Raw genomic sequence first — 23,541 nt, 5'->3', positions numbered from 1 at the left:
ACAGCCCCTAAGGCGAGTTCCCTGTCCGTGGAAAGCACTGTGCTTTCCACACTAGAAGTGCTGCGAGGCAAAGGACTGAGGGTTGCTTTTCCTCCCTGGAGCCTCCAAACTCTGTCTCATCCACAAAGACTACTTCGATCCCATCTCTTTCAAGGAAGTACCAAGCGGGAAACCAAATACTGGGCTTTACAAAGCACATTGGAGTTAATGTTTGGCAGGGGATCTCTGGATCCAAGGGCAGCTCACAGAGTGGGCCTCACTGACAAGGTGTGGGCCGTGACTCAGATTCCTGGGTGTCCTGACCCTCCTGGGGCAGGTCACATGTTCCCTGGCCACTTCCTCTTTTCCTACATGCTGGCCATGGGGAAATCCCCACTGGGCCCTATAAGAAGCCCCTGGGCTCTGTGCAGAGCCGGTGGCTCCAGCTAAGAGGACAAGATGAGGCCTGGCCTCTCATTTCTCCTAGTCCTTCTGTTCTTCCTCGGCCAGGCTGCAGGGGATTTGGGGGATGCGGGACCCCCAATTCCTAGCCCTAGCTTCAGCACCTTCCCAGGCGTTGACTCTGGCTCCAGCTTCAGCTCCAGCTCCATGTCGGGCTCCAGCTACAACGGCAGCTCAGGCAGCGGAGGTTCTGTGTCCCAGGTGAGGAGGCCCCAGAATCTGAGCTGCCTTCATTCCCTTCCTCTTGCTTTTGGGGACCTGAATACAATTTCATGGATGGCTAGACCTGGGCACTCTAAAAGATTTACGACTCCTTGTGTTAACTATAGGTGCCCTGGAAATGAATTAAAGCCTCAGTAAAATAATTAAATTGTTAGCAAGAGAGACGACATCTCCGTTCTCCAGCTGGGACTTTTGAGAAAATCTATGCTTTAGAGGAATTCTCAAATCTGGCTGCACATTAGGATGGGTGGCCAGGGGGACTCTAAAAGTATAGATGCCTGGATTCTGTACTTAAAAAAATCCTGCATAGATGTATAGAAATCAGATAGTTTAAAAAACCTCTGCCCAGGTGATTCTAATATACAGGCCAGGATGGGAACTGTTAGGAAAAGACTCTGTGGGTTGCAGCTCCAGGAAAGTTTGTCCAGTTGATTTGCTGCCTGGCAGGGTCCTGGGATGGTGAATAGTAGCCCTTGAGGGAGTGAGAGCCACAGTGCTCTAGTTGAAGCCCTGACCATTTCTCTTGGCCTGGTTGGTAAAGTAGATGGGTGTCAGAAATAAGCAGGGGAGTTACTGGTCTTTAGCAAAGTGTTACTACAAGGGGACATTTCCCTAGGGGAGTGTTCGCTCTTTGCAGTCTTCTTTATAGGGAATCTTCAGAGCCATTTCCAGCTCCAAACAACAGCAGCAACAAACAAAACCAAAAGTCATGCATTACAAAGAGACTGGTACAGCTAGGCTAAGTGCATAGAAGGCATAGTGAGCCCAGTTCCTTGGGGGTGGGTCCTCTTTGGATCTCCTTTAAAGAAGGGAGAATAGGCTGGAGGGCATGAGGGGTTAGGAGGTAAGAAGCAGTTATTCATTTCACTCTGGGCCTTTCTGTGGGAGCCCCACTCTGCAAACCTCCCACGCTATTCTCACTAAGGTATAACTTGGGGTGGGGGAGTCTTATCTGGGCCAAAGCTCCTCTCTCTAAACCTCTAGGATCTTTACTCACAGGTCAGGTGGCTGCTTACATGATCATGTCTGAATGGAAGGGCAAATGGGAGAAAGGGGAGGAAAAGGCTTTTATTTGTTTTCATTTTGACCATCAGAAATATGCATATATTAAAAATTTGATAATTAACAAATGGTTTGGATAGGGTCTAGATAGAAACAGCAGCAATAACATTTACTGTGTGTCTAATACATGCCAGGACTAGGTTAAGTACATAATATATATCTTTTTTGTTTGTTTCTTTTTTTGTTGTTGTTTTTCTGTTTTTTGAGACAGAGTCTCACTCTGTCGCCCAGGCTGGAGTGCAGTGGCACGATGTGGGCTCACTGCAACCTCTGCCTACCAGGTTCAAGTGATTGTCCTGCCTCAGCCTCCTGAGTAGCTGGGATTACAGGTGCGTGTCACCATGCCTGGCTAATTTTTGTATTTTTAGTAGAGACGGGGTTTCACCGTGTGGTCAGGCTGGTCTTGAACTCCTGACCTTGTGAGGCCCGCCTCAGCCACCCAAAGTGCTGGGATTACAGGCATGAGCCACCGTGCCTGGCCTATATTATCTTATTTAAGCCTAAGAGGTAGGTAAAATTAATAGTCCCATTTTAGAGATGTGAAAACTGAGGCTTAGCAAGGTGAAGTCATTGGCTTTAAGTCATTAAGCTAGCAAGTCATATAGCTTGAAATTAGTCTGTCCATTCTCTTCACCATGTCTGCACATGCAGGTTTCTGTATTTCCAAGGAGTATAGATGAAAATTGCTTATTTTTTAGAGGAGGGAGTCTCGGGAATCATAAGTAGGCACAAGGATTCTTTGCAGTCAGAAATCAGATACATAATTTTATTCCGTGATACTCAGTGATTTCTGGAGATGATCAGAATTGGCTAGCACTCTTGTTTGAACTGAGGTTAACAATAATCATTTATTATGAAGCTCCGTCAATATTTCTCCATCAGAAACCAGCATTTGGGTAAGATTATCAGCTATAATAATAGAAAATATAGATCAAGAAACAGAGAAATCCAAAATGCCTATTGTCTGGTAAAAAGACAAATATTTAAAAGTAGATGAAACATGGTAGTTAAATTGTACTTAGAGGTTTTAATTTTCCTTTTTACTTATCTCTCCCTGGAGAGTCAGTATCACAACTCCAACTTTTTTTTATAGTGGACTGGGAGTCAATTTCACTATCAACCTAATTTTCTGGGGCTGGCTGTCAGCTTGATGAGCTCTTTGGAAGGTGGTGGAAAACCCTTTTATAACTGTCACTGAGTAAGTTCCAAACATATCATTTTCTGTACTTTGAAAATGTTGAGTACCATTATTTTATACCTTGAATCTTTGCTGATGTCTAGCCTTGGCTACTAATTAGAGCCAATTGCAACCTTAAATCACCTTAAATGTGAGTTGTACCTTCTGTTGTAAGCACTCAGAGTACTCCCTGCCTCAGACGTCTGCCTCCTGAGGAGGGGCCTCTGCAGGGTCCTCAATTCGCAAGACTAGGAAAAGGCTCAATGCTCCGCTCCACACAGTAACTGGTATAGTAGGAACTGCAGCGAGTCATGTGTTTTGTTCTCATCAGGCTACAAGGCTGGTTTGAAAAAACAAGTAGGGCTTTCATAGTGACAGTGGGCCTGATTCCTGGGCAGAAATTGAGTCTTAATCGTCTCCCTAAAGCCAGAGCCTGGCATAGTGTAGACATCAGTAAATGTTAATTGAACACATGCTTAATGAAAACCTACCAGTATAAGGTGTCTTGTGGGGAACTCGGGGTCCTATTTGCCCTACACAAGGGGAATCGCATATTCTTCCAAAGGCCAAGGGGACAAGCGCTTGTCTTTGTCTCCCATCCCCCAGGCTTCATTCACATAGAGTTTGAGCATTCACCGCAGAGAGAGACTCATCACCATTAGCTTCATTGTCTTTGAATGCGAGGAGCAGAAATATCTCTAATGGGAGACACTGATCAAACTTATGGACCATTTTGATGTCAGCTGAGCATGCTGGGCTGATGATAAGCAGGATGGAAGCTGGGGGAGTCCACAGCACTGGGACAGAGATGTTCAATAGAAACCGATGGAATGGCTGTCAGCAGGGCTCATAAGTATTTGCCTGTCTTTCAAGTGAACTTCAGGACTAAAAGTTGTTAGCTAGTGGTTCCTAGTTGACTGTCTAGAGATTGCTTGATGATATCCACTGTTTTCTCAGTTGGCAGAGTTTTTCAGAGAACTCTGCGAATGGCCCAACCCTGTTTTGTGCAGCTAATTAAACTCCCCTTGTTAAAATGCAATGCAATAATTTTTTTTTTTTTTGCTAGACAGTTATTATAATAAGCTATTTCTTCAAAAGTCCATGATATGCCGATCTTTTCTGCAAAAGCCTTGGCATGCTTGAGTTGGAGTCTTTCTGTCTTTGGAGAAATGAGTAAAGCTGGTTTCAAGGGACGCTGGCCTCTCTGATAGGTTCCTGGTGTATCTTGTCCAGTCTTTATTCATCTCTAGCAAAGACCTTTGCCCTATTCAAATCCTGCTGTCCACCCCTATGTTCGACATAAATCTGCTTGTTTCTCCTCCCTACTCCTGAACTCTTTCCCGTGTGGGGATGTGATTGGAAAAGAAAATTGAGGCCAAGGTCATAAATTTTGACTAAACACATATAGAGACTTTTGGATACACACACACACATATATATTTTTTGCTCATCTTGAAACTTAAATTAAATTAAAAACAACTTAGGTGCAAAAGCCTTGATTGGCCCCGAGGCCAGTGATAAAATAAGTCTTCATTACAGAAGCATCTAGACCCAGCTTGTTCAGGCATCATGGAGGTTGGTGGCCATTAAATGCACAGGATACATGACACCACCTGCAGCTGGCTGACCTGAACTTTGAGAGACATGGCCAGAGTGTCTTCTAGCTCTGAAGACCATTGCTGTCTCCTTAGTGGTTTCATAAAAAGTCCCTTCAGGCTGATGTTCCACAGGTGAGCTTTGGGTTGGCCTTCAGATGAGATCATTAAAAGGCACAGCAAATTGGCTGCCAAGGGTTACTCTGTAAGGCAACAGTAGTAATGAAAAAATGTTAATTGCACTGGGATCCTCTTGGGGAAGTTGAAAGGGGACAAAAGAAAAACAGGATCTTTCAAACGTGTCATTTAAAAATATGCAGTGGCACTGAAGTGTGAGTCTGAATATCTTAAAGAAACATCAAATATTTTAAAATGACTTTTTCTGCAAATGGTAAGCTGGAAAAAAACTTTTACTAAAAAAATTGCATAAAACCTTCAAGCTCATATGCTATTCAGTTTCTAACAAATGGCTGGCTCTCATTTTGAAGGATGTTAATTTACAATTTCCCAGACGATGAGAGGATACGAATTTGCATCATATATTTTCATTGTAGCCTGCATCCTTGGTGATTCCCTCATTCTGATGAAAAGGAATTGGATTGGGGTTGGGGTGAAGGTGAGGAAGAGAAAATGAGCAGTAGAAGGAAAGAGAATGTGACATTTTCTGATCACTTACCCTGTGCCAGAGACTTGGCTCACATTACTCCGTTAACACTGAGGACAACCCTGTGAAGTAGGTTATCTCTATTCTACAGATGAAGAAACTAAGAATTAAGGAGGTTTCACATCTAGCAAGTGCTAGAATTGAAATTCGAACTTATCACTCTCATAGCTTCTTTATTTCCCTTTCCTTGCATAGAGATAGGAATAATTTCCTTTAAGACTCCAGAATGGAGAATCTTCCTTTCGGGAAAGTCCGCTGACATAGTGGTTTTCGTACAACCAGTGGCGATGTGGCTAAACGCTGTGTGGCCGCCACCTGTGAAAACAAAGCTGTTTTAGCTTGTTTCTATGATTCTATTCATTTATGTATTGGACTCCACTTGCTTGCCTGTAAGTACTCCTGACAAGCCAATTTCTGTCACTCCAGTTGCCAAAAAGCTCAGATTCCAGCTTGTTACTGATGTTCAACTTGTTATTATTTACAGTTGTTTTCCAATGTCACCGGCTCCGTGGATGACCGTGGGACCTGCCAGTGCTCTGTTTTCCTGCCAGACACCACCTTTCCCGTGGACAGAGTGGAACGCTTGGAATTCACAGCTCATGTTCTTTCTCAGAAGTTCGAGAAAGAGCTTTCTAAAGTAAGCATTTTCTTCTCAAACAATATCTTGATAAAAAGAAACAAAACAAAACGTGTTTTAATTTAGGATTTTATAAGCAGCCATTCTTCACTGTATCAAAGACATCACATTTTTATTCTATGGTGATTTTAGTATTTATTTTAGAGGACACCAATGGAGTTCTTATTAAGGCAGGGGAAATGAGAACACAGGAAGAAAGTGGGGTTCAGATTGTTCACGCTGTGGATAAACTCACTATAGTATTGTGGTATTTACGCAGTTGGAAAGAAGCCTTGAGCTCTCCCTGCAAACCCCAACCTGCAATTTTTATTTTGTTTTGATGCTTCTTATTCCTTTTGGTCTTCTAGATCTTTCCTCAAGCTTTCATTTCTTTTTTTTCTTCTCCTCTATCCCCTTTAGTTCTATTCTATCTCTCTTCTCTTTTTCCTTTTCTTCTATTTCTATTCCATTCCTGCATCATTTAGTTTCTTATTTCTCTTGCCTCAATCCTTGCCCTTATTCATCCCTTCTAATCTATCTTTTCCTTTCCTGGTTAATTCTTTTGTTTTGGGGGGGGGCATTTTTGGGTATTTTCTTACTTTTAGATGGTCTTTTTTTCCCTCCTTCTTTTCCTCTTCCTCCACTTCCACTCCTTCAAATCCTCTCCCTCTCATCCTCCTCCCCTCCCTCTCTCTTTTCTTTAACCCTTTTACAAATTGCTCACTTCCTTCTCTCTCTCCTTCACTCTCTTTCTTTTTTTTGTGACAATAAGTTGTAGTCTCTTTAATTTTTTTCTCTTTTCTCCAAGTGAAACCCAAGGTTGTAGTCTCTTTATTTTTAATTTTAATTTTTTCTAGGTATATAGTACGTGTATATGATAATGGGGTACATGAGATACCCTGAGACAGGCATGCAATGCATAATAATCACATCATGGAAAATGGAGTGTCCATCCCCTCAAGCATTTATCCTTGGTGTTACAAACCATCCAATTAGACTCTCTTACTTATTTTAAAATGTACAATGAAATTATTATTGACTATAGTCACCCTGTTGTGCTGTTGAATACTAGGTCTTTTTTATTCTTTCTAGCTACTTTTATTTTTTACCCTTTAACCATCCCCACTTCCATCCTCACCCTCCATCTCTCTTTCTTGATGGTTGTCTTCTATTGTCTCAGCAGGAACATTACATTTGATGTGTCCAACGTCAGACAAAAATTGAAGGCTTCCCTGGGAATTTGAATCAAGACTAGTAGGTTTCTCAGCCTTGGTGAAAACACTGTCTTGAACTCTGATTACTGTTTTTTTCTTTAGCCAGAGGAAGTTATCTTAAAGGGTTTGCCTTTCTCTGGACTGGCTGGCACAATGTGACTTAGCATTCTACTTTTGACCCCTTCCACCTTTTCAGCCCAAGTTAAAAATCAATTAGAAAAGTTCCTATTTTCTGCACAGGTGAAGTTCAAGCTAGGCTATAATCACCTTATGCATTATTTAATACAACTCCATTAATTTACAAGGAGCTCTGGCTTTACTGCAAGATTCAGAATAAGTTTTCCTAAGAAATTTAAGCTTTTCCACCTCAACATCCAACATAGTTATCCTTTAAAACAAAAATTATGATGAGGCTGAGACCCTACTTTCAGCCTGAATTGGTAGATAAATATTCTAAGTTTAAATGAGTGTCCAGGAAAATGTGTTTGACTACTCTAGAAATCTAGCTGCTTAAGAAATAAAATGTCCTTGAATTAATCAGCAGAAAAGGCACAGCACTAAATTATAAATTCTAACCATTAATATTCATAGCCTTATTCCAGCATAATCAAGTACAGATAAGAAGTTATGCATAAAAACATAACAAGTAGAGGAAAGTCCTAGGTAGAGATTTTTTCAGTTAGAGTCATTTGCTTTGAAATAGTGGAAACGACTGATTTACATGTCATCTTTGCTGGCAGCAGTGTGAAGGGCAGTTTGAAACCTTATGTGCTCCAGGGAGAGTATGTGGCTTGCCAGGTTTGTGAATATGGGACATTCAATTCCAATACTGTACGGGGGTCTGGTAGCATCTGCTTTGCTTGTAACAGGTAAGGACGAAATGCAGAGTAGGTGGAAAGTTTTAGTTCTGAATGTGTCAGTGGCCACTCTGATCCTAAAAATATCTGTGATTGTGGCCTAAGGAAAAAGCGTATCTGCTAGCTAGGATTTATGTAATCTATTTAGTGTGGCAGGTGATAATAACAACAATAATAGTAGCAGTTTGTTTGTGCTTTTTCAAATACTTCCAGTTCTATTTTCCTCTCAAGTAACCCTTTAAGGCAGATAGGCCAGGTGTTGTCTCTCCCATTTTAGAGAAGGAAAAACTGCAGTTCATAAAGGTAAGGAGACTTGCCCAAGGTCATTCCTCTCTTGGCTGGTTAAACCAGGTCAGAATTCGAGTCTTCAAAATGATCCCAACTCTCTTTCCTCTTGGCCATGCTGTCAGCACCCTCCAGGGTAGGCCCAGGAAGAGATGCAGTAGGTCAGTAATGCCTTCAAATCCAAAGTTATCTCTTTAGCTGAGGGCTTTCAAATTTCCAAGTGAATTATTACAGCTGTCCCTAGGTTGCCTTGAAAATCATCATTTATCTGGGGGTCTGGGAGAATGCCCGTTTAGGACAGGCCAGTAGAAAAGGTTTTTGACTGCCTTACATTGATTCATTATCTGTCAGTACACAGAGAAGACAGGGAGCTGCCTCTGCATAAGATGCTGAAAGCATTTTATACTTTTCTGTTGTTCACAATATGTCCTTTTGTGACTATACTTAGGAAAGGGATGGTACAAAAGGCAGCTCAAGATTTTCTCTTTCTCTGGAGGCTTATGGTCTTTGGGGTAAGTTGTTTAATATGATACATTTGCTAGTAGATCCTCATGCATGGGAAGGTTGAGGAGACATCAAGGCAACCCATAAAGAAACAACACTGATTGAGCCATATTTTGTGTAGTGAAATAAAATAAATTAAAAGGTTAGATTGAAAAACGCTGAAACTACTGTTTCTCTACTAATTTCTATAATTCATAGGGCCTCCATTAGCTAGGCACTTAATGTACATTATCTCTAGTCTTTATGATAATCTTGTAAACTCAATATCATTACCCCCAGTTTACAGGAAACTAAAGGTTAGAGAAATTAAGTGATTTGCTCACTAAGTACTGAAGTTAGAGTTGAGTCTAGTTGGGTCTAGCTACAAAGTACTTTACATGTCTTTACAGTCACTTCAGGCTCAATGAACCCTGTTACATTTACTTTGAAACATATATTGAAAACAGTAGTATGTTGCAAAGTAAACTTACTTATTTCAAATAGTCCGGCCATAGTTATAATCACAGGTTTTGAGAGACTGGCAGAAAACAAGAACCAGATTACTAGCACTACATCCTTATTTATTACAAGACCACATTAATTACAAGGAACAATAACAAGCACCCCAAAACCAACCCTCACACAAATTTTATTCCTCATCAATGACATAGTATGTGCATAACAAGCAAAATAAAATGGAAGCTGTGAATGTTAGGCTGGTGGCTTAAAGAGTCAACTAAAACATAGATAAGCCGTCTAGTGCTCAGACATGTTGTGATGAGGAGCTTCGAGGTAAAGATGTTGATACAGGATGTGTCCTCTCAAAGCTAGACCCATACTCTTGATAGAATGTTTACCAGCGTCCCTGGCCTTTAGATGCCGATAGCACCCGCCCTTCCCCCAGTTATGAGAACCAAGACAAAATCATCACCACTGCCACCCTCCCTCCATTTAGAACAACTGTTCTAGATCAAAATACAGCCATAGGTCTTCTAAAGACAGGGATATATTCTGAGAAATGCATCGTTGGGTGATTTTAACATTGGTGAACATCACTGTATGCTTACACAAACCTAGAGGGTGTAGCCAACTACACACTCACTCAGGCTATATGATACAGCCTATTGCCAGGCTACAAACCTGTACAGCCTGTGACTGTACTGAATACTGTAGGCAACTATAATACAGTGGTAAGTTTTTATGTATGCATATATTTCTAAACATAGAAAAGGTACAGTAAAAATATGATATTTATAATCTCATGGTACCACTGTCATATATGTGGTCTGTCATTGACAGAAATGTTGTTATGCAACAAACGACTGTATTTTCTAGAAGAAGCAAAAAATGCAGAAAGTGCCCCAAGTGCCAGGGATGTGGGACTGGAGGCTCCCAGGCAGGCTGGGCTGCCTCTCCCAAGACTGCACCTCCCAGGAGGAGATGGCTTGTGCTCAGCATTGTCCACGCATTCCCAAAGCTACAGCTTCATATATGTGAAAGGTTCATATGAATGATTTACTTAAATTAGTAAAGTTCACACTCTGAAGTCTTTCTGGCCCATCCCCAAGCTCTTTTGTGTCTTCTCTAACTCCACGGACTATTGCCGTTTTCCTGAACACTACTGAGCGTCTTTTAAGTGTCTTCTGAAGAACCTTGAGTTTTTTGCTCAAATGGATCTTTACAGACCCTTCATTTTGTCTGCACCAGGATAGGCACACCACACATTTTTATAGGTAACAAACTCCAGAATATGCCTTGCTTTTTTTTTGTGAAAATCTGGGAGAACCACATTTTATTTAGCAGAGATGACAGTTGAATCACTCATTTCTGTAGAGCAACAGCTGCGATGTGCCACCAAAATGTTCCAGAGAAGCTGAGGGTGTTTCATTTGTTCCAAGAGCTGGCAAGGCCAAATGCCAACAAGCATATTTATTTCTCAAACTTCCATTTCTGTAATGGATTGGCACTTTATTTATTTATTTTTATCATAGTCACGGTTTTATGCCTGATTTTTGTAGACACTGAAACCTTGCAGTCCTGTATCTGCAGTGCACTTTTGAGGGGGACTTGTTAGGTTTTATATACAGTCAGCCCTCCATGGCCTTGGTTCTTCATCTGCAGATACAACCAACCTCAGATTGAAAAATTTCACAGAAAAAAACTAATAAAAATCACCATGTAACAAGAGAAATTATACAAATAAAAGCAATACAACAACTGTTTATATAGCATTTACATTGTTTTAGGTATTATAAGTAATCTAGAGATGATTTAAAGTATTTGGGAGGATGTGTGTAGATTGTAGGCAAATACTGTACCATTTTCTATCAGAGTCTTGAGCATCCTTGAATTTTGTTATTTTTGGGAGGTTCTGAAACCAGTCCCCCATGGATACAGAGGGGTGGTGGCATGTATGTTTAAACCTCCCTATCCACCAAAATATCACCAGCCTTGTCATCCTCCGAGTTATGGTACATCCGATGGCAGTGAGCATCAGTTGCCTGAGGAGATACACTAGCAGTGCCAAGGGCTGTTTTTTCAACTTTCATTAAAATCCTTTTTGCCTGAAGCCCTAGCTCTTTAGGTCTGTGGTCTATGAGTCTACTTTAATTTGCACAATGGGGTTAAGTGGAAGGGCTGAAATGACAGAAGTTAGGATTGCTTTTGGTATTAGAAGGATTAGAGGCCAACATCTGGCTCTAAATTCATCCAGGCACTGTGGATCAGCTACTTGATATTAGTGTAGTTTTGGGAAAAGTATCACTTCTGTTCAAATTTTTAAAAAGCATATAAAGCCAGCAACTTTTAATGAGCAGGTCGTTAAAAAAGCCATGGCATTTTCTTTAGAGATCAGACACAGAAAGAACCACCAACTGTGTTTATTAAAATATCCATTTGGAGATTCCAATTATACACTAAACCACCAAGGGAATTTTTGGAAGTATTTTAACTTAATGATCAGACATTCAAATATATGCAACAAATGTGTAATTTAAAGGTCTGATTGCAGTAATCAGTTCTTGGAATAAATGTAGGTGCACTTAATGAAATGTGTACTCTACAGGGCACACACACTCACATATTGTGTAGTAGGTTGGATCTTTATGCCACTTTGTAAAAGGCAGAGGGGATCAAAACTAATTGCATATGGTGATCAAAGAAGGAATTCGGCATAGTGCATTTCTCCCTCTTCCAGAAAATACTTATATTTAGAGCCGTGGTTCTAAATGGAAGGAGGTGGTGGTGACGGCGGCAATGATTTTGTCCCCAGGGAACATTTAGCAATGTCCAGAGATGTTTTTGGTTATCATAACTGGGGAGTAGGTGGATGCAACTGGCATCAAGAGGCCAGGGATGCTGCTCAATATTGTATAATTCACAGCACAACCCCCACAAGAAATGGCAATCCAGTCCCAAATGCCAACAATTAGAGTAAGTGTGTTGAAAGGAGGAGAGATGGCGAGAGAATATGATACAAACCAGTTTAGTTTGGGGAGCTAATGTCTTCAAACATTAAAATGGAGATTAAGAAAAAAGAGCTCAATATCACCTGATCATTAGAGAAATGCAAATCGAAGCCACAGTAAGATACCATCTCACACCAGTCCAGAATGGCTATCATTAAAAAGCCAAAAAATAACAGATGCTGGTGAGGTGGCAGAGAAAAGGGAACACTTATACACTGTTGGTGGGAGTGTAAATTAGTTCAGCCATCGTGGAAAGCAGTGTGGTGACTCGAAGAACTGAAAAGAACTATTATTCAACCTAGCAATCCCCTTACTGGGTATATACCCAAAGGAATATAAATTGTTCTCCCATAAAGATACATGGGTGTGTATGTTCATTGCAGTACTATTCACAAGAGCAAAGACATGAAATCAACCTAAATGCTCATCAATGCTACACTGGATAAAGAAAATGTGGGCCATATACACCATGGAATACTTTGCAGCCATACAAAAGGATGAGATCATGTTTTTTGTAGGAACATGCATGGAGCTGGAAGCCATTATCCTAAGCAAATTAACACAGGAACAGAAAACCAAATACCACATGTTGTCATGTATAAGTGAGAGCTAAATGATGAGAACACATGGACACAAAGAGGAGAACAACAGAGGCCTACTTGAAGGTGGAGGGTGAAAGGAGGGAGAGGAACAACAACAAAAAATCTCTTGGGTGCTAGGCTTAGTACCTGGGAGACAAAATAATCTATACAACAAACCCCTATGACATGAGTTTACTTACCTAACAAACCTGCATATGTACCCCAAACCTAAAAGCTTTTTAAAAAATGAAGATTAAAGTATACCTGCAAATGATGATGCTGACGCAAAATTATTTTTAGTCTAGCAAAATATAAAATCTACCTCCCTTCAATTGGAGTAATAATGTCTTTGTATATGGATAGATTTTAAAAATCTAGCTAAATATATTTTTGATCTATTTCTTTACAAAAAACAATGATTGGCAAGAATCAAATAGTTCTCAGCTCAAGGGCTTGGTAGTGGAAGAAGATGGTGTGACGCTACTCAGGGAATTGGCTTGAACCTTTTGATTTTCTTTCAGGTAAAGGAATATGTCAAATTAATCAGTGTGTATGAAAAGAAACTGTTAAACCTAACTGTCCGAATTGAGATCATGGAGAAGGATACCATTTCTTACACTGAGCTGGACTTTGAGCTGATCAAGGTAGAAGTGAAGGAGATGGCGAAACTGGTCGTACAGCTGAAGGAGAGTTTTGGTGGAAGCTCAGAAATTGTTGACCAGCTGGAGGTGGAGGTAAGGAGTGAACTCACTTCTTGGTAAATTAATAATAAACTCCCTTCAGTGACTATAAGCAAGTACTAGGACCAGGAAATAAAACTCTCTCTTCCAACTTCTAATTCTCTACTTTCTCATGGCCACATGGCATATCACTATGTTCTATTTTGGATAAGCGCCTGTGTTTGAATAGTAAGTTAAGCACATTGGGAACGTGCTGACTTAGGAGCAGGTATCGTCTAACGGTCAGAATCCTGCCCCAGAATAAAATGCCCTTTCAACTTCTCTGAAAAGGAGGTGACATAAATTCGAACAACTGTTCATGGCCAAGCTATATGAGGTGTCTTCTCTGCTCTCGATTGGAACTGGAAATCCATAATATACCTGATTGTGGTAAACTTGTTAGGTTTGTTTCTCCTTTTGAATAACCTGGAATCCTTCTCCACAAACTGGAAACCTCCTTTAATAAATTTCTTGTATATTTCTTTGAAGGCTTTTAAGATCTGTGGATAAAGACCATCACATTTATGGTTGGGTAATTTATATCAATGAGAATTTACTAGCACAGTCATGACATGGGCTATAATTGAGAATTCTAGTTACATATTTTAGAATTTAAGCTTTCTCTGGCCCTCACCATTCATTAGAATCTTAATTATAATACAACATGAGTAAACACAAGTTTATAGGGGAGCGTTATTAGAAATGAACTTTAATGGACATTTGTGGATGCTGAGAATGAGCTTGGGCTCTATTATTAAAGCCGTTAAAATCTTTGCCATTTTCTTCTTGTCACACACATCTGCCTGAGATCTGACAGGCGTTCACACTAAACCATAAAACGTATTCTTCCAAATGAAACCATTCAGAAGAATCTCTGGTGTATTCTCTGGCAATGTTTCACTAAATGACAAATTCAGCCCTGGAATGGTATGAAAGAAATTGCACCATAATATAAAGTCACTCTGAATTTTTATTTCCTTAGATAAGGAATATTACTCTCCTGGTAGAGAAGCTTGAGACGCTAGACAAAAACAATGTCCTTGCCATTCGCCGAGAAATCGTGGCTCTGAAGACCAAGCTGAAAGAGTGTGAGGCCTCTAAAGATCAAAACACACCTGTCGTCCACCCTTCTCCCACTCCAGGTAAGCGTGTTACTTTTTTCACCACTTGTGCCAGACCCCATAAGGAGCTGTGAGTGGGGTGGGGAAGGGATTGGGGATCGCAATGGTGAAAGAAGAAGGTGGTTTTCTGTTTTTAGTTTTTTGCAGTTCTCAGTTTTCTCTTCCATGTTTTAAAAGTCCCTTTCTCCCGAGTATTCTACATGCTATCATATTCCGGGTTTCACAGAGAAAGAGCACAAACAATGAGTGATTTAAACAAAATCCACAAGTTACACGTATTCTCTTTGCATTTTCTAACAGGGAACAGAAATCTCTATGGTGATGGAGGCACTGTCAGGGGCCTCAGGGGAAAGCCTCTGGAATTTGTGTGTGGCATCCACGTTCCTGTGTATTTAAGGGCTGATTGGCTCACTTATCTGATGAGCTGGGTTTATGCCTTCAATGCTCCCATCTTCTCTCTCTCCTTCCCTTTCTCCTCTTCAATTTTTCCTTTTTACTTCTATAAATGCATGCTGAATACCTGTTGTATTATGTGTCTTGAGAGTCAGTGAGGATTAAGGGAATGACCCCACATATCACGTGCTTGTGGGTGTGTCTTGCCATTGCTCATGGATTGTGAGTGCTTGGAGGGTAGGGGTGGCATGTTAGTCTCTAATGAGTTGTCACTGGGGTTAAGTACAGCACAGAGGTGGGTGTTCTGCAAATATGCCCATAAATGGAGGCAGTGGAGTGTAGGGTTCAAGAGCATAGCTTTAGAATCCCAAAGACCTGAGCTTCTCAGCTAGGTGGCTGCAGCAAAAAGGATCCTTAATATCTTCATTTGTAAAATGGGAAAATAATAGTGCCTGCCTTGCAGGGTGGCTGTGGGGATTAATGAGTCAATGCTTGGGAAGCTCAGAGCCTTATGATCGGCATTCACACGCTGGCAATGGATATTATTAATAATGTTGATAATTGAAGCGAAAACCTTGCAACAAAACAAAAGCAGTGCCAGATCACTGTGCCCTGCAATGCATCCCTCCAGGTAAACTAAAGCCTCTCAGCCACAGTGTTCAGCCCCGTCCTTTAGAGATATGGATGACACAGGGAACTTCTCTCTGCAGGTCCTGAGCATCTTAGCCTGAATGGGGACTGTGTCTTTTCATCAAATCATGCAACCCTTTTATTTTTATTAATTCCAATCTTCACACCTGCTTTCTTTTAGGCTGTGTTTCTGAATTCTTGTCAGTGTAACTGATTTTTTTAAGGCTTCAATTATTAAATAGGTATAGCCATGGATATAAGCCTCTTGGTCTTGTTCAGGCAGATCTTTTTCCTCCCTCTACAAATAGGAGTCTATCCTACTGTGACAGGTGTCATCTAATGGTCAGAATCCTGCCCCAGAACAAAATGGCCTTTCAACTTCTCCAGAAAGGAGGTAACATAAATTTGAACAACTGTTCAAATTTCTCAACCTGCAGAGGAGGTTTAGGGCAGACAGCATGGTCTGTCCTCTGTAATAAACTAAGGCTAAATTTAGTCTGGGATTAGTGGTGCAAAAATGTAGCAAATGAGAGCTGTTTCTGCTGGACCACAGAGGGCTCACTGAGGCAGAGGCTGAAGCAATGACAACTCCTGATAATACCTGAACTAGCTCCCCAACACCCCTTGCAAATCTTCCTCATGGAATGGATTTTTCTGGCACAATTTTCTATGCATCCCTTAGAATGAGGACATTTTAGATGAAGCAATATTCAGGGCCATCTAACTTAGCCCCATCTTGTCTCAGAGGAGAAGACTTGGATAGTAAGGATGTTGCTTTTCCTGAGTCCACACAAGTAGTTAAAGACAGAGCAGAAGGTGCAAGGCAAGGGTCTTTGCTCCCTGGTCAGCTCAGGACTGAGAGTGTCAGGCACCAGTAATCCAAGGACAATGGTGGGGAGAAAATGTATTGCTTAGTACCCAGGGAGGAAAACAAGTGAGCCTGTTGGGTTGTTTTTGTTGGATGTTTTTTCCCCCAGAACTTTCCCCTAGGCCCTCACACTTAGACTTCTGTGATCCATCCTAACCCAGCTGTGTTGTTTAAGCAAATTGGACCCAGATTTTCACTCACTTTCCCACAACCTTGACTGTACCTGAATCCCTGCCAAGCCACTTGGCTCTCTTCCGGCTTTGTTCATATTATATTTATGATGTTTATATTAAACTGACTTTTGGTCATGTTTTTAAATCAATTTCTTTCACTTGCTCTCTTTCTGTTTGGATTGGTTGATAATGCAGAATTGGAAAATCCCCAGGCACCACAAACTTGTGAGCCTGTGGAGACTTTAATTAAAGTTACTCCCTATTATGGGACTTTAAAATCTGGCCTGTCTGCTTTTTTCACTGCGGAGTTGCACAGAATAAAAAAAGACTATATGCAAGTCTCAGCTCTCAAGTAACTCTGTGCTCTCTGGGCCCCCTCCCTCATAGCTACAGTTTGCTAACCCAGTGGTCAGCTTGAACTTAGAACAAGTGAATGTATTTCAGGTTCAATCAAATATGCTTCCTATTTGGTTTTTGCTACAAACAACATCCTTTTTCTGCCTCATTTCATAGAACTTTCTAATCTAAAATAATTGGCCTTCTACTCATTAACGTTTTTTCCCTTCAAACTTCAGTCTGTCTCTGTTTTGCCTGTGAATCTAAATGACTGCATATAGGCCAAATGTGATCGGAGTGCTCAGAGACTGATCTCCATTTTGCTTGGGGATGCAAGGTTCTATGCTGGTCCCTAGTGATGCTCAGTAAGTAGCTGATGATTAAATGGGGTCTGAAAGAAATGGGGTGATCTGCTAAAATCTCAAACTTAGGGAAGAGCCACGTGTTGAGCAGCATATATCCAACACTTCAGAGTCAATTTAGTCTTAATCATTTTGTGACTGATTGTTTTAATTGCCTAATTCTTATAAGTCAATCATATTCTCCTCCTGGCTCAAACCAAGCTCAGTTGCCCAGTTGAGAGAGTGCATTAATAGATCCAAGATTAATTTTCCTCTGCAGGCATATAATTATTGGCTTTAAAAATGCTGCTAACTATGATACTTTAAAAAAGCCGAGTCAGAATATTTTAAAGTCTCATGATTATGGCTTCCTCGGATATTTTCAGAGAACCATGGTGCCATTTAATGAATTGCATGATGAAGAGAGTGCCAACCAAGGCTAAACTTGTATAGAGGGTTCCTGAAATTATGTTCCATGGAGTAAATACCAGGTTTTTTGTAAAACCAGATATGTAGCAGGGTGGAAGGCTAGTGTTTTATAAATAAGGGTAAGCGGAGTTTAGGTGATTTGATTAATCTTTCCTTCCTTTATTCCACAAACATAATTTGGTGCCACTGTGTGACTGGCCCTGTTCTGGGTACTGGGGTTATCAGCATGAGTAAAGAAGCCTCCAGAAGCCACTATCTAGGAAAGGAGACATGTAAACCTCCAGTTGTAACATGATGTGATTATATTGAGATATTTACCATTTACTGAGTAACATTTACATGCCTTCTCTGTATTTTTCATAACTATTTTGCAGAGCTGGTATTATTTTTCTTCTGACATGAGGAAACTGAGGCTTAGAAGGTTGAGTAACTTGCTCAAGGATACACAACTACTATTGGAATCAGGCTTTGAATTAGAATCTGGCTAGTAGTATTTTTCATACTAGGCTGCCTTTCATAGATGCTCTAACAGAGAGGTGCACCTGTGGTTTCCAGAGTGAAAAGAAAATTCCAGCAACTCACCTATCTGCTTAACACCAAATTATCTTTGCCTCCTTGCTTGCGGAGTAGGTAAAAGGATACTTTTGCTCCTGACAGTTTTGTGCTCTGTGTTCTCTTCCACCAGAAAATGCAAAATGATTCAATGGTCTTTCAGAATTCTTGGATCATGATTGGGCAATGGGCTGCTGCCCAAGTGTCAGGGTGAAGTTGGGATAGAAACTGGGTATGAAGTATGGAATGAAGTATGTCTAAGACCTTGACATGAAGGAAGAGGCTGGGAAGGAGTATGAGATAAGGGAGGGTAGTAAGAAGCTCAGTGAAGATGGGATGGGTGGATGGGGACTCTGAGGAAGAGTGGGAACTGGGCTGTCAGTTTCAGTATCGTGTCCAAGATGGTTTGCTGCCAGAAATCGAGGAAGCCTGCCACAGCATTTTTCCTAGTTTGACATTGTTGTGGCCACATTTGTAGCACTGGCAGCAACGTTGAGTTCTCATCCCCATTTCTGCTTCCTTTCTACCATAGCCAGGACCCTAAAAATGGCCCTTTATCCTTACCCATAGAGGATAAAAGAAGGATAACAAATGAACGGGAAAGTGTTCAGGAATGTTTGGGAGGTGAGAAAAAGAAAGTTTCATACATTTTAATATTTACACTGGGCAATTTGAATTTTCTGGCCAACTTATGAAATGATGAGCCACTATTATTAGTAGTAGTAGTAACAATAGTAACAGTACTAATACTATTATACTAATAATAGTGCATTTAGTATAATGGTCATAGTAGTGGTAATAGTAATTTTTTGAGAAGTTTATTTTGGGTCCTTCATGTCTAAAAATTTCCACATCTGGGGACAGAATAGTTTAACCTCTTGGTAGTGCTTGAATAAGTGATATGCATCATAAATTTTCCTTAAATACTTTGTTGCTGTCGGTTTGGGATATTTTCTTTTCAGGAAGGCAAGATTCATGAAGCAAACAATTCTATCTTCCAACCTGAAAGAAAAAAAGTGACTTTCCTCAGAGTGAAATGTAGTTAAATAAATAAGTTCTCAGGAAGATACTTTAACTAGAAAATCCAGTTTGTAGCATATGGAAACTTGAATAGTTTTTGTTATCATTAAACTGAACACACCACTAACTTTATTTTAATAATTCATGCATTGTTTCATAAACAAAAGCAAACAAGCATTCATCTGAGAGATCACTTTTAGTAGAAGAAATAATAATTTATAATTTTATTTATTATTTCTTCAGTGGAGAAGAGTCTCTTGGCTGAACACACGTTGCTTTTTTATTTATGAAATGGCACATGCATTATTAAAATAAACCTGTGACTGTGTTCTGCTTAATGATATGCAAAATTATTTTGAGGTTGGGTACAGAGTGGTTTCATTTCTCTACCTGTTGTATGGTTGGCTGGCTTTCTCACCAACTGCAGATTTATGAGACCATTTAAGGAACACATATTTAATTCTGGGACCAAAAAGCCCCAGCAGATTGGAAAAATAAAAACAGAATTTCTAGTAATGGTTTCACCTTTGAGCAGTCCTTGGGTGAGGAGGATGGGGAGGGAAGGCATTTAGCAAGGAAAGGAATGGGTCTTTGCATATTGGACACAGCAGAGACCCAGAGACAAAGGCTTTGCTCTCCCTTCCCAGGCTCCATGCTAATCTCAGGCAATTCTTTGGAGCTCTGCTTTTGGCTCCAGCTCACCTCATGTTCCTCAATGGCTCTCTGAGTCCCTGCAAGCATTTCAAGTCAGATCCAACAATTTAGGTTCTGCTCCTTTCCTGTCTCACCTGCGCTGCTCTGAGCAGCAGGACGAGGGAAAATGACCCCAAATATACTTGAAGTTGGGTTTTCTTTGTTATCCAATAAAACATCTCATGAGTTTTTTTTTTTTGAGTGTTAAGATCCCGGAAAACGTGTGTTCAACTCTTTGGATAGTTATTATAAAAATACTAGAGGAACTTTATTTTATTTTTATAGCCCATAAACTCCTGGGATGGCAGGCATTTCAGTGGGAGTACAATGTGAAGGGTTGATCGCCCAGACTGGGTCATTTACCCAAGTGTTACAGGGAATGTAGATTCAGTGGACCAGTGAATCTTGTCCCACTTGAATGTACACATTGTGACAATGACAGTGTCTGGATGGAAAGATGAAATACTTGCATGTCATTCTATGGCACAATAGCATATGGGTTATGAACGGCAGGACTCACCTTGTAACTCTGCAGCAGGACGGTCGCCGAGTGATTTATTGGTGGGCTGTGCATTGGGTACAGAGCAGGCAATGTTGCCCCAAAATAACTTTATGGCTTCTCAAGGGTGAAATCCCACCATTATAGGACCATCTTTCTGGATCTATAAAATGCTATATTTAAGACGTCCTCTTCTGAGAATGGCTTAAAGCAGGATTGGTACCTGGCATGGATGTGCAATTGGGGTCCCAAGGAAGGGGAGAACGAGGAAGGGCATGAAGCCTTGCCTGGGAAAACCTTCTCCTTCATCACAATTCTTTCTGGGGCTGACCCTAGTGAATAACATCTTGTGGATTTATAGAAATAGGGTAGGATTGTGGGATAATCTTGATTTCTTGATTTTGCTGTAAGAAAAATGAAATAAGATAATATTTGCAAAATGCTTTCTGATAGAAGGAAATATATTAAATTCACCAAGTCTCCTTTTCCTCTCTCTGGGCCTCCAAACTTTTTAAATATAGTTCTTGCCAGTTTCATTATTCCTATTTTCCAGATTGAAAGCCCACCCATGGAAACAGCAGGTAGTTCTCTGTAGAGCTGACATCGGGTTTGCATTGAGACTGAATGCACTGAACTAAGAGGAGGTTTGGCTCTTCTCCATCAGAACCACTGTTGTTATTGAACCTTGACAGGAAAAATATTTATAGATTCCTTTGGTGCTTAGGATATTAAACTACTTGTATCCTGTCGTTCCTTTTCTCTAAAAATGCCGTTTTATTTTCTTGTTTGTATAGGGAGCTGTAGTCATGGTGGTGTGGTGAACATCAGCAAACCGTCTGTGGTTCAGCTCAACTGGAGAGGGTTTTCTTATCGGTATGGTGCTTGGGGTAGGGATTACTCTCCCCAGCATCCAGACAAAGGACTGTATTGGGTGGCGCCATTGAATACAGATGGGAGACTGTTGGAGTATTACAGACTGTACAACACACTGGATGATTTGCTATTGTATGCAAATGCTCGCCAGTTGCGGATCACCTATGGCCAAGGTAGTGGTACAGCAGTTTACAACAACAACATGTACGTCAACATGTACAACACCGGGAATATTGCCAGAGTTAACCTGACCACCAACACGATTGCTGTGACTCAAACTCTCCCTAATGCTGCGTATAATAACCGTTTTTCATATGCTAATGTTGCTTGGCAAGATATTGACTTTGCTGTGGATGAGAATGGATTGTGGGTGATTTATTCAACTGAAGCCAGCACTGGTAACATGGTGATTAGTAAACTCAATGACACCACACTTCAGGTGCTAAACACTTGGTATACCAAGCAGTATAAACCATCTGCTTCTAATGCCTTCATGGTATGTGGGGTTCTGTATGCCACCCGTACTCTGAACACCAGAACAGAAGAGATTTTTTACTATTATGACACAAACACAGGGAAAGAGGGCAAACTAGACATTGTAGTGCATAAGATGCAGGAAAATGTGCAGAGCATTAACTATAACCCTTTTGACCGGAAACTTTATGTCTATAATGATGGTTACCTTCTGAATTATGATCTTTTTGTCTTGCAGAACCCGCAGTAAGCTGTTTAGGAGTTAAGGTGAAAGAGAAATAAAATGTATGTTGAGAAAATAGTCTTCTCCGCTTACTTAGATATCTGCAGGGATGTCTAAAAGTGTGTTCATTTTGCAGCAATATTTAGGTGCATAGTTCTACCACACTAGAGACCTAGGACATTCGTCTTGATTTGGTGAGTTCTCTTGGGAGCCATCTGCCTATTCAGGTGCATTTTCCAATAAAGTCTGTCTAGGGTAGGATTGTTAGAGTTCTAGGGGTACTGTGGGCCTAGTGAAGACTACCGTGAGGAGGCTTCACTAGAAGCCTTAAATTAGGAATTAAGAAACTTAAAGAGAACTCAGTATGACTTCTAGGGATCCTTTGTACAGGAAAGATTGCCCAGTGACCAGTCCTCATCCATGAGTCCCGCTAATTATTTCATGCCTGGAAGGAACCTGGGGGCTTAGTTAGGTAGGTTAATATCTGGAGCTCCTTGAGGGACCAAATCACCAACCTTTTTTTTTTTTTTTCCTCACTAGCACCTGGAATGATGCTTTGTATGTAGCAAATAAGTAAATTTGGCATGCTTATATATTCTACACCTGTAAAGTGCTGAGTTTTATGGAGAGAGGCCTTTTTATGCATTAAATTGTACATGGGAAATAAATCCCAGAAGGATCTGCAGATGAGGCACCTGCTTTTTCTTTTCTCTTTTTGTCCACCTAACTAAAAGTCAGTAGAACCCTATACCTCATAACTTCCTTCCAAAGGCAGCTCGGAAGATTAGAACCAGACTTACTAACCAATTCCCACCCCCCACCCCCTCTCTACTGCCTGCAGTAAAAAAATTAATAGTTTTCTATGGTAGTGATCTAAGATTAGAAAAACTAATTTTCTTTGATTTCATCATGAACTTTTATTTACATGGCTCTAAGACTATAAGAAAATCTGATGTAAGCGATAAAGTGCTAGCATTTATTGTGATATAATGAAGACCTTGGAGCATATGTGCGACTTATGAGCATATCAATTGTTGCATGTCATTTTTGCCTTTGTTTAAGCCTGGAACTTGTAAGAAAATGAAAATTTAATTTTTTTTTTCTAGGACAAGCTATAGAAAAGCTATTGAGAGTATCTAGTTAATCAGTGCAGTAGTTGGGAACCTTGCTGGTGTATGTGATGTGCTTCTGTGCTTTTGAATGACTTTATTGTCTGGTCTTTGTTTTTCCTTTGATGTTCAAGTCCCAGTCTATAGGATTGGCTATTTAAATGCTTTACTCTCCCTTTTAAAATATATGATTAAAATGTGCTTTGAAAAAAGTCATTGTTTGTTTTATTTACTTTTGAATATTTTTAATGCTCTTAATATTTAATATTTAATATTCTTAATGCTCTTAGTGCATATCTTTCTATGAGGTTCAGAGAATGGCTACCTCCCAAACACTAGTGCCAGGAGATTGCACACCTAAAAACAGATCATATCAATAACTTTTATAAGAGTCCAAAGTTAGCCTGGCTCTTTAGTTTTTCTT

General features: G+C 40.4%; 1 protein-coding gene across 2 annotated transcripts; it reads left to right on the top strand.

Annotated features, from left to right (window-relative positions):
• Positions 1 to 342: 342 nt before the first annotated feature.
• Positions 343 to 23,333, top strand: OLFM4 (olfactomedin 4). 2 transcript variants are annotated; one of them, XM_011960094.1, is made up of 5 exons: positions 343 to 642; positions 5,646 to 5,798; positions 13,186 to 13,398; positions 14,366 to 14,525; positions 21,233 to 23,333. In XM_011960094.1, the coding sequence occupies exons 1-5, from the start codon at positions 439 to 441 to the stop codon at positions 22,033 to 22,035; spliced, it is 1,533 nt and encodes a 510-aa protein (XP_011815484.1). In that variant the 5' UTR covers positions 343 to 438; the 3' UTR covers positions 22,036 to 23,333. The 2 variants fall into 2 exon arrangements, with proteins under 2 accessions (XP_011815484.1, XP_011815485.1); XM_011960095.1 differs by lacking the exon at positions 343 to 642 and adding an exon at positions 5,527 to 5,550.
• The last annotated feature ends 208 nt before the right edge of the window (positions 23,334 to 23,541 follow it).

Source organism: Colobus angolensis, unplaced genomic scaffold, assembly GCF_000951035.1.
Source record: "Colobus angolensis palliatus isolate OR3802 unplaced genomic scaffold, Cang.pa_1.0 Scaffold503, whole genome shotgun sequence".
Classification (NCBI taxonomy): Eukaryota; Metazoa; Chordata; class Mammalia; order Primates; family Cercopithecidae; genus Colobus; species Colobus angolensis.
This window is presented reverse-complemented; position numbering and strand designations above follow the sequence as displayed.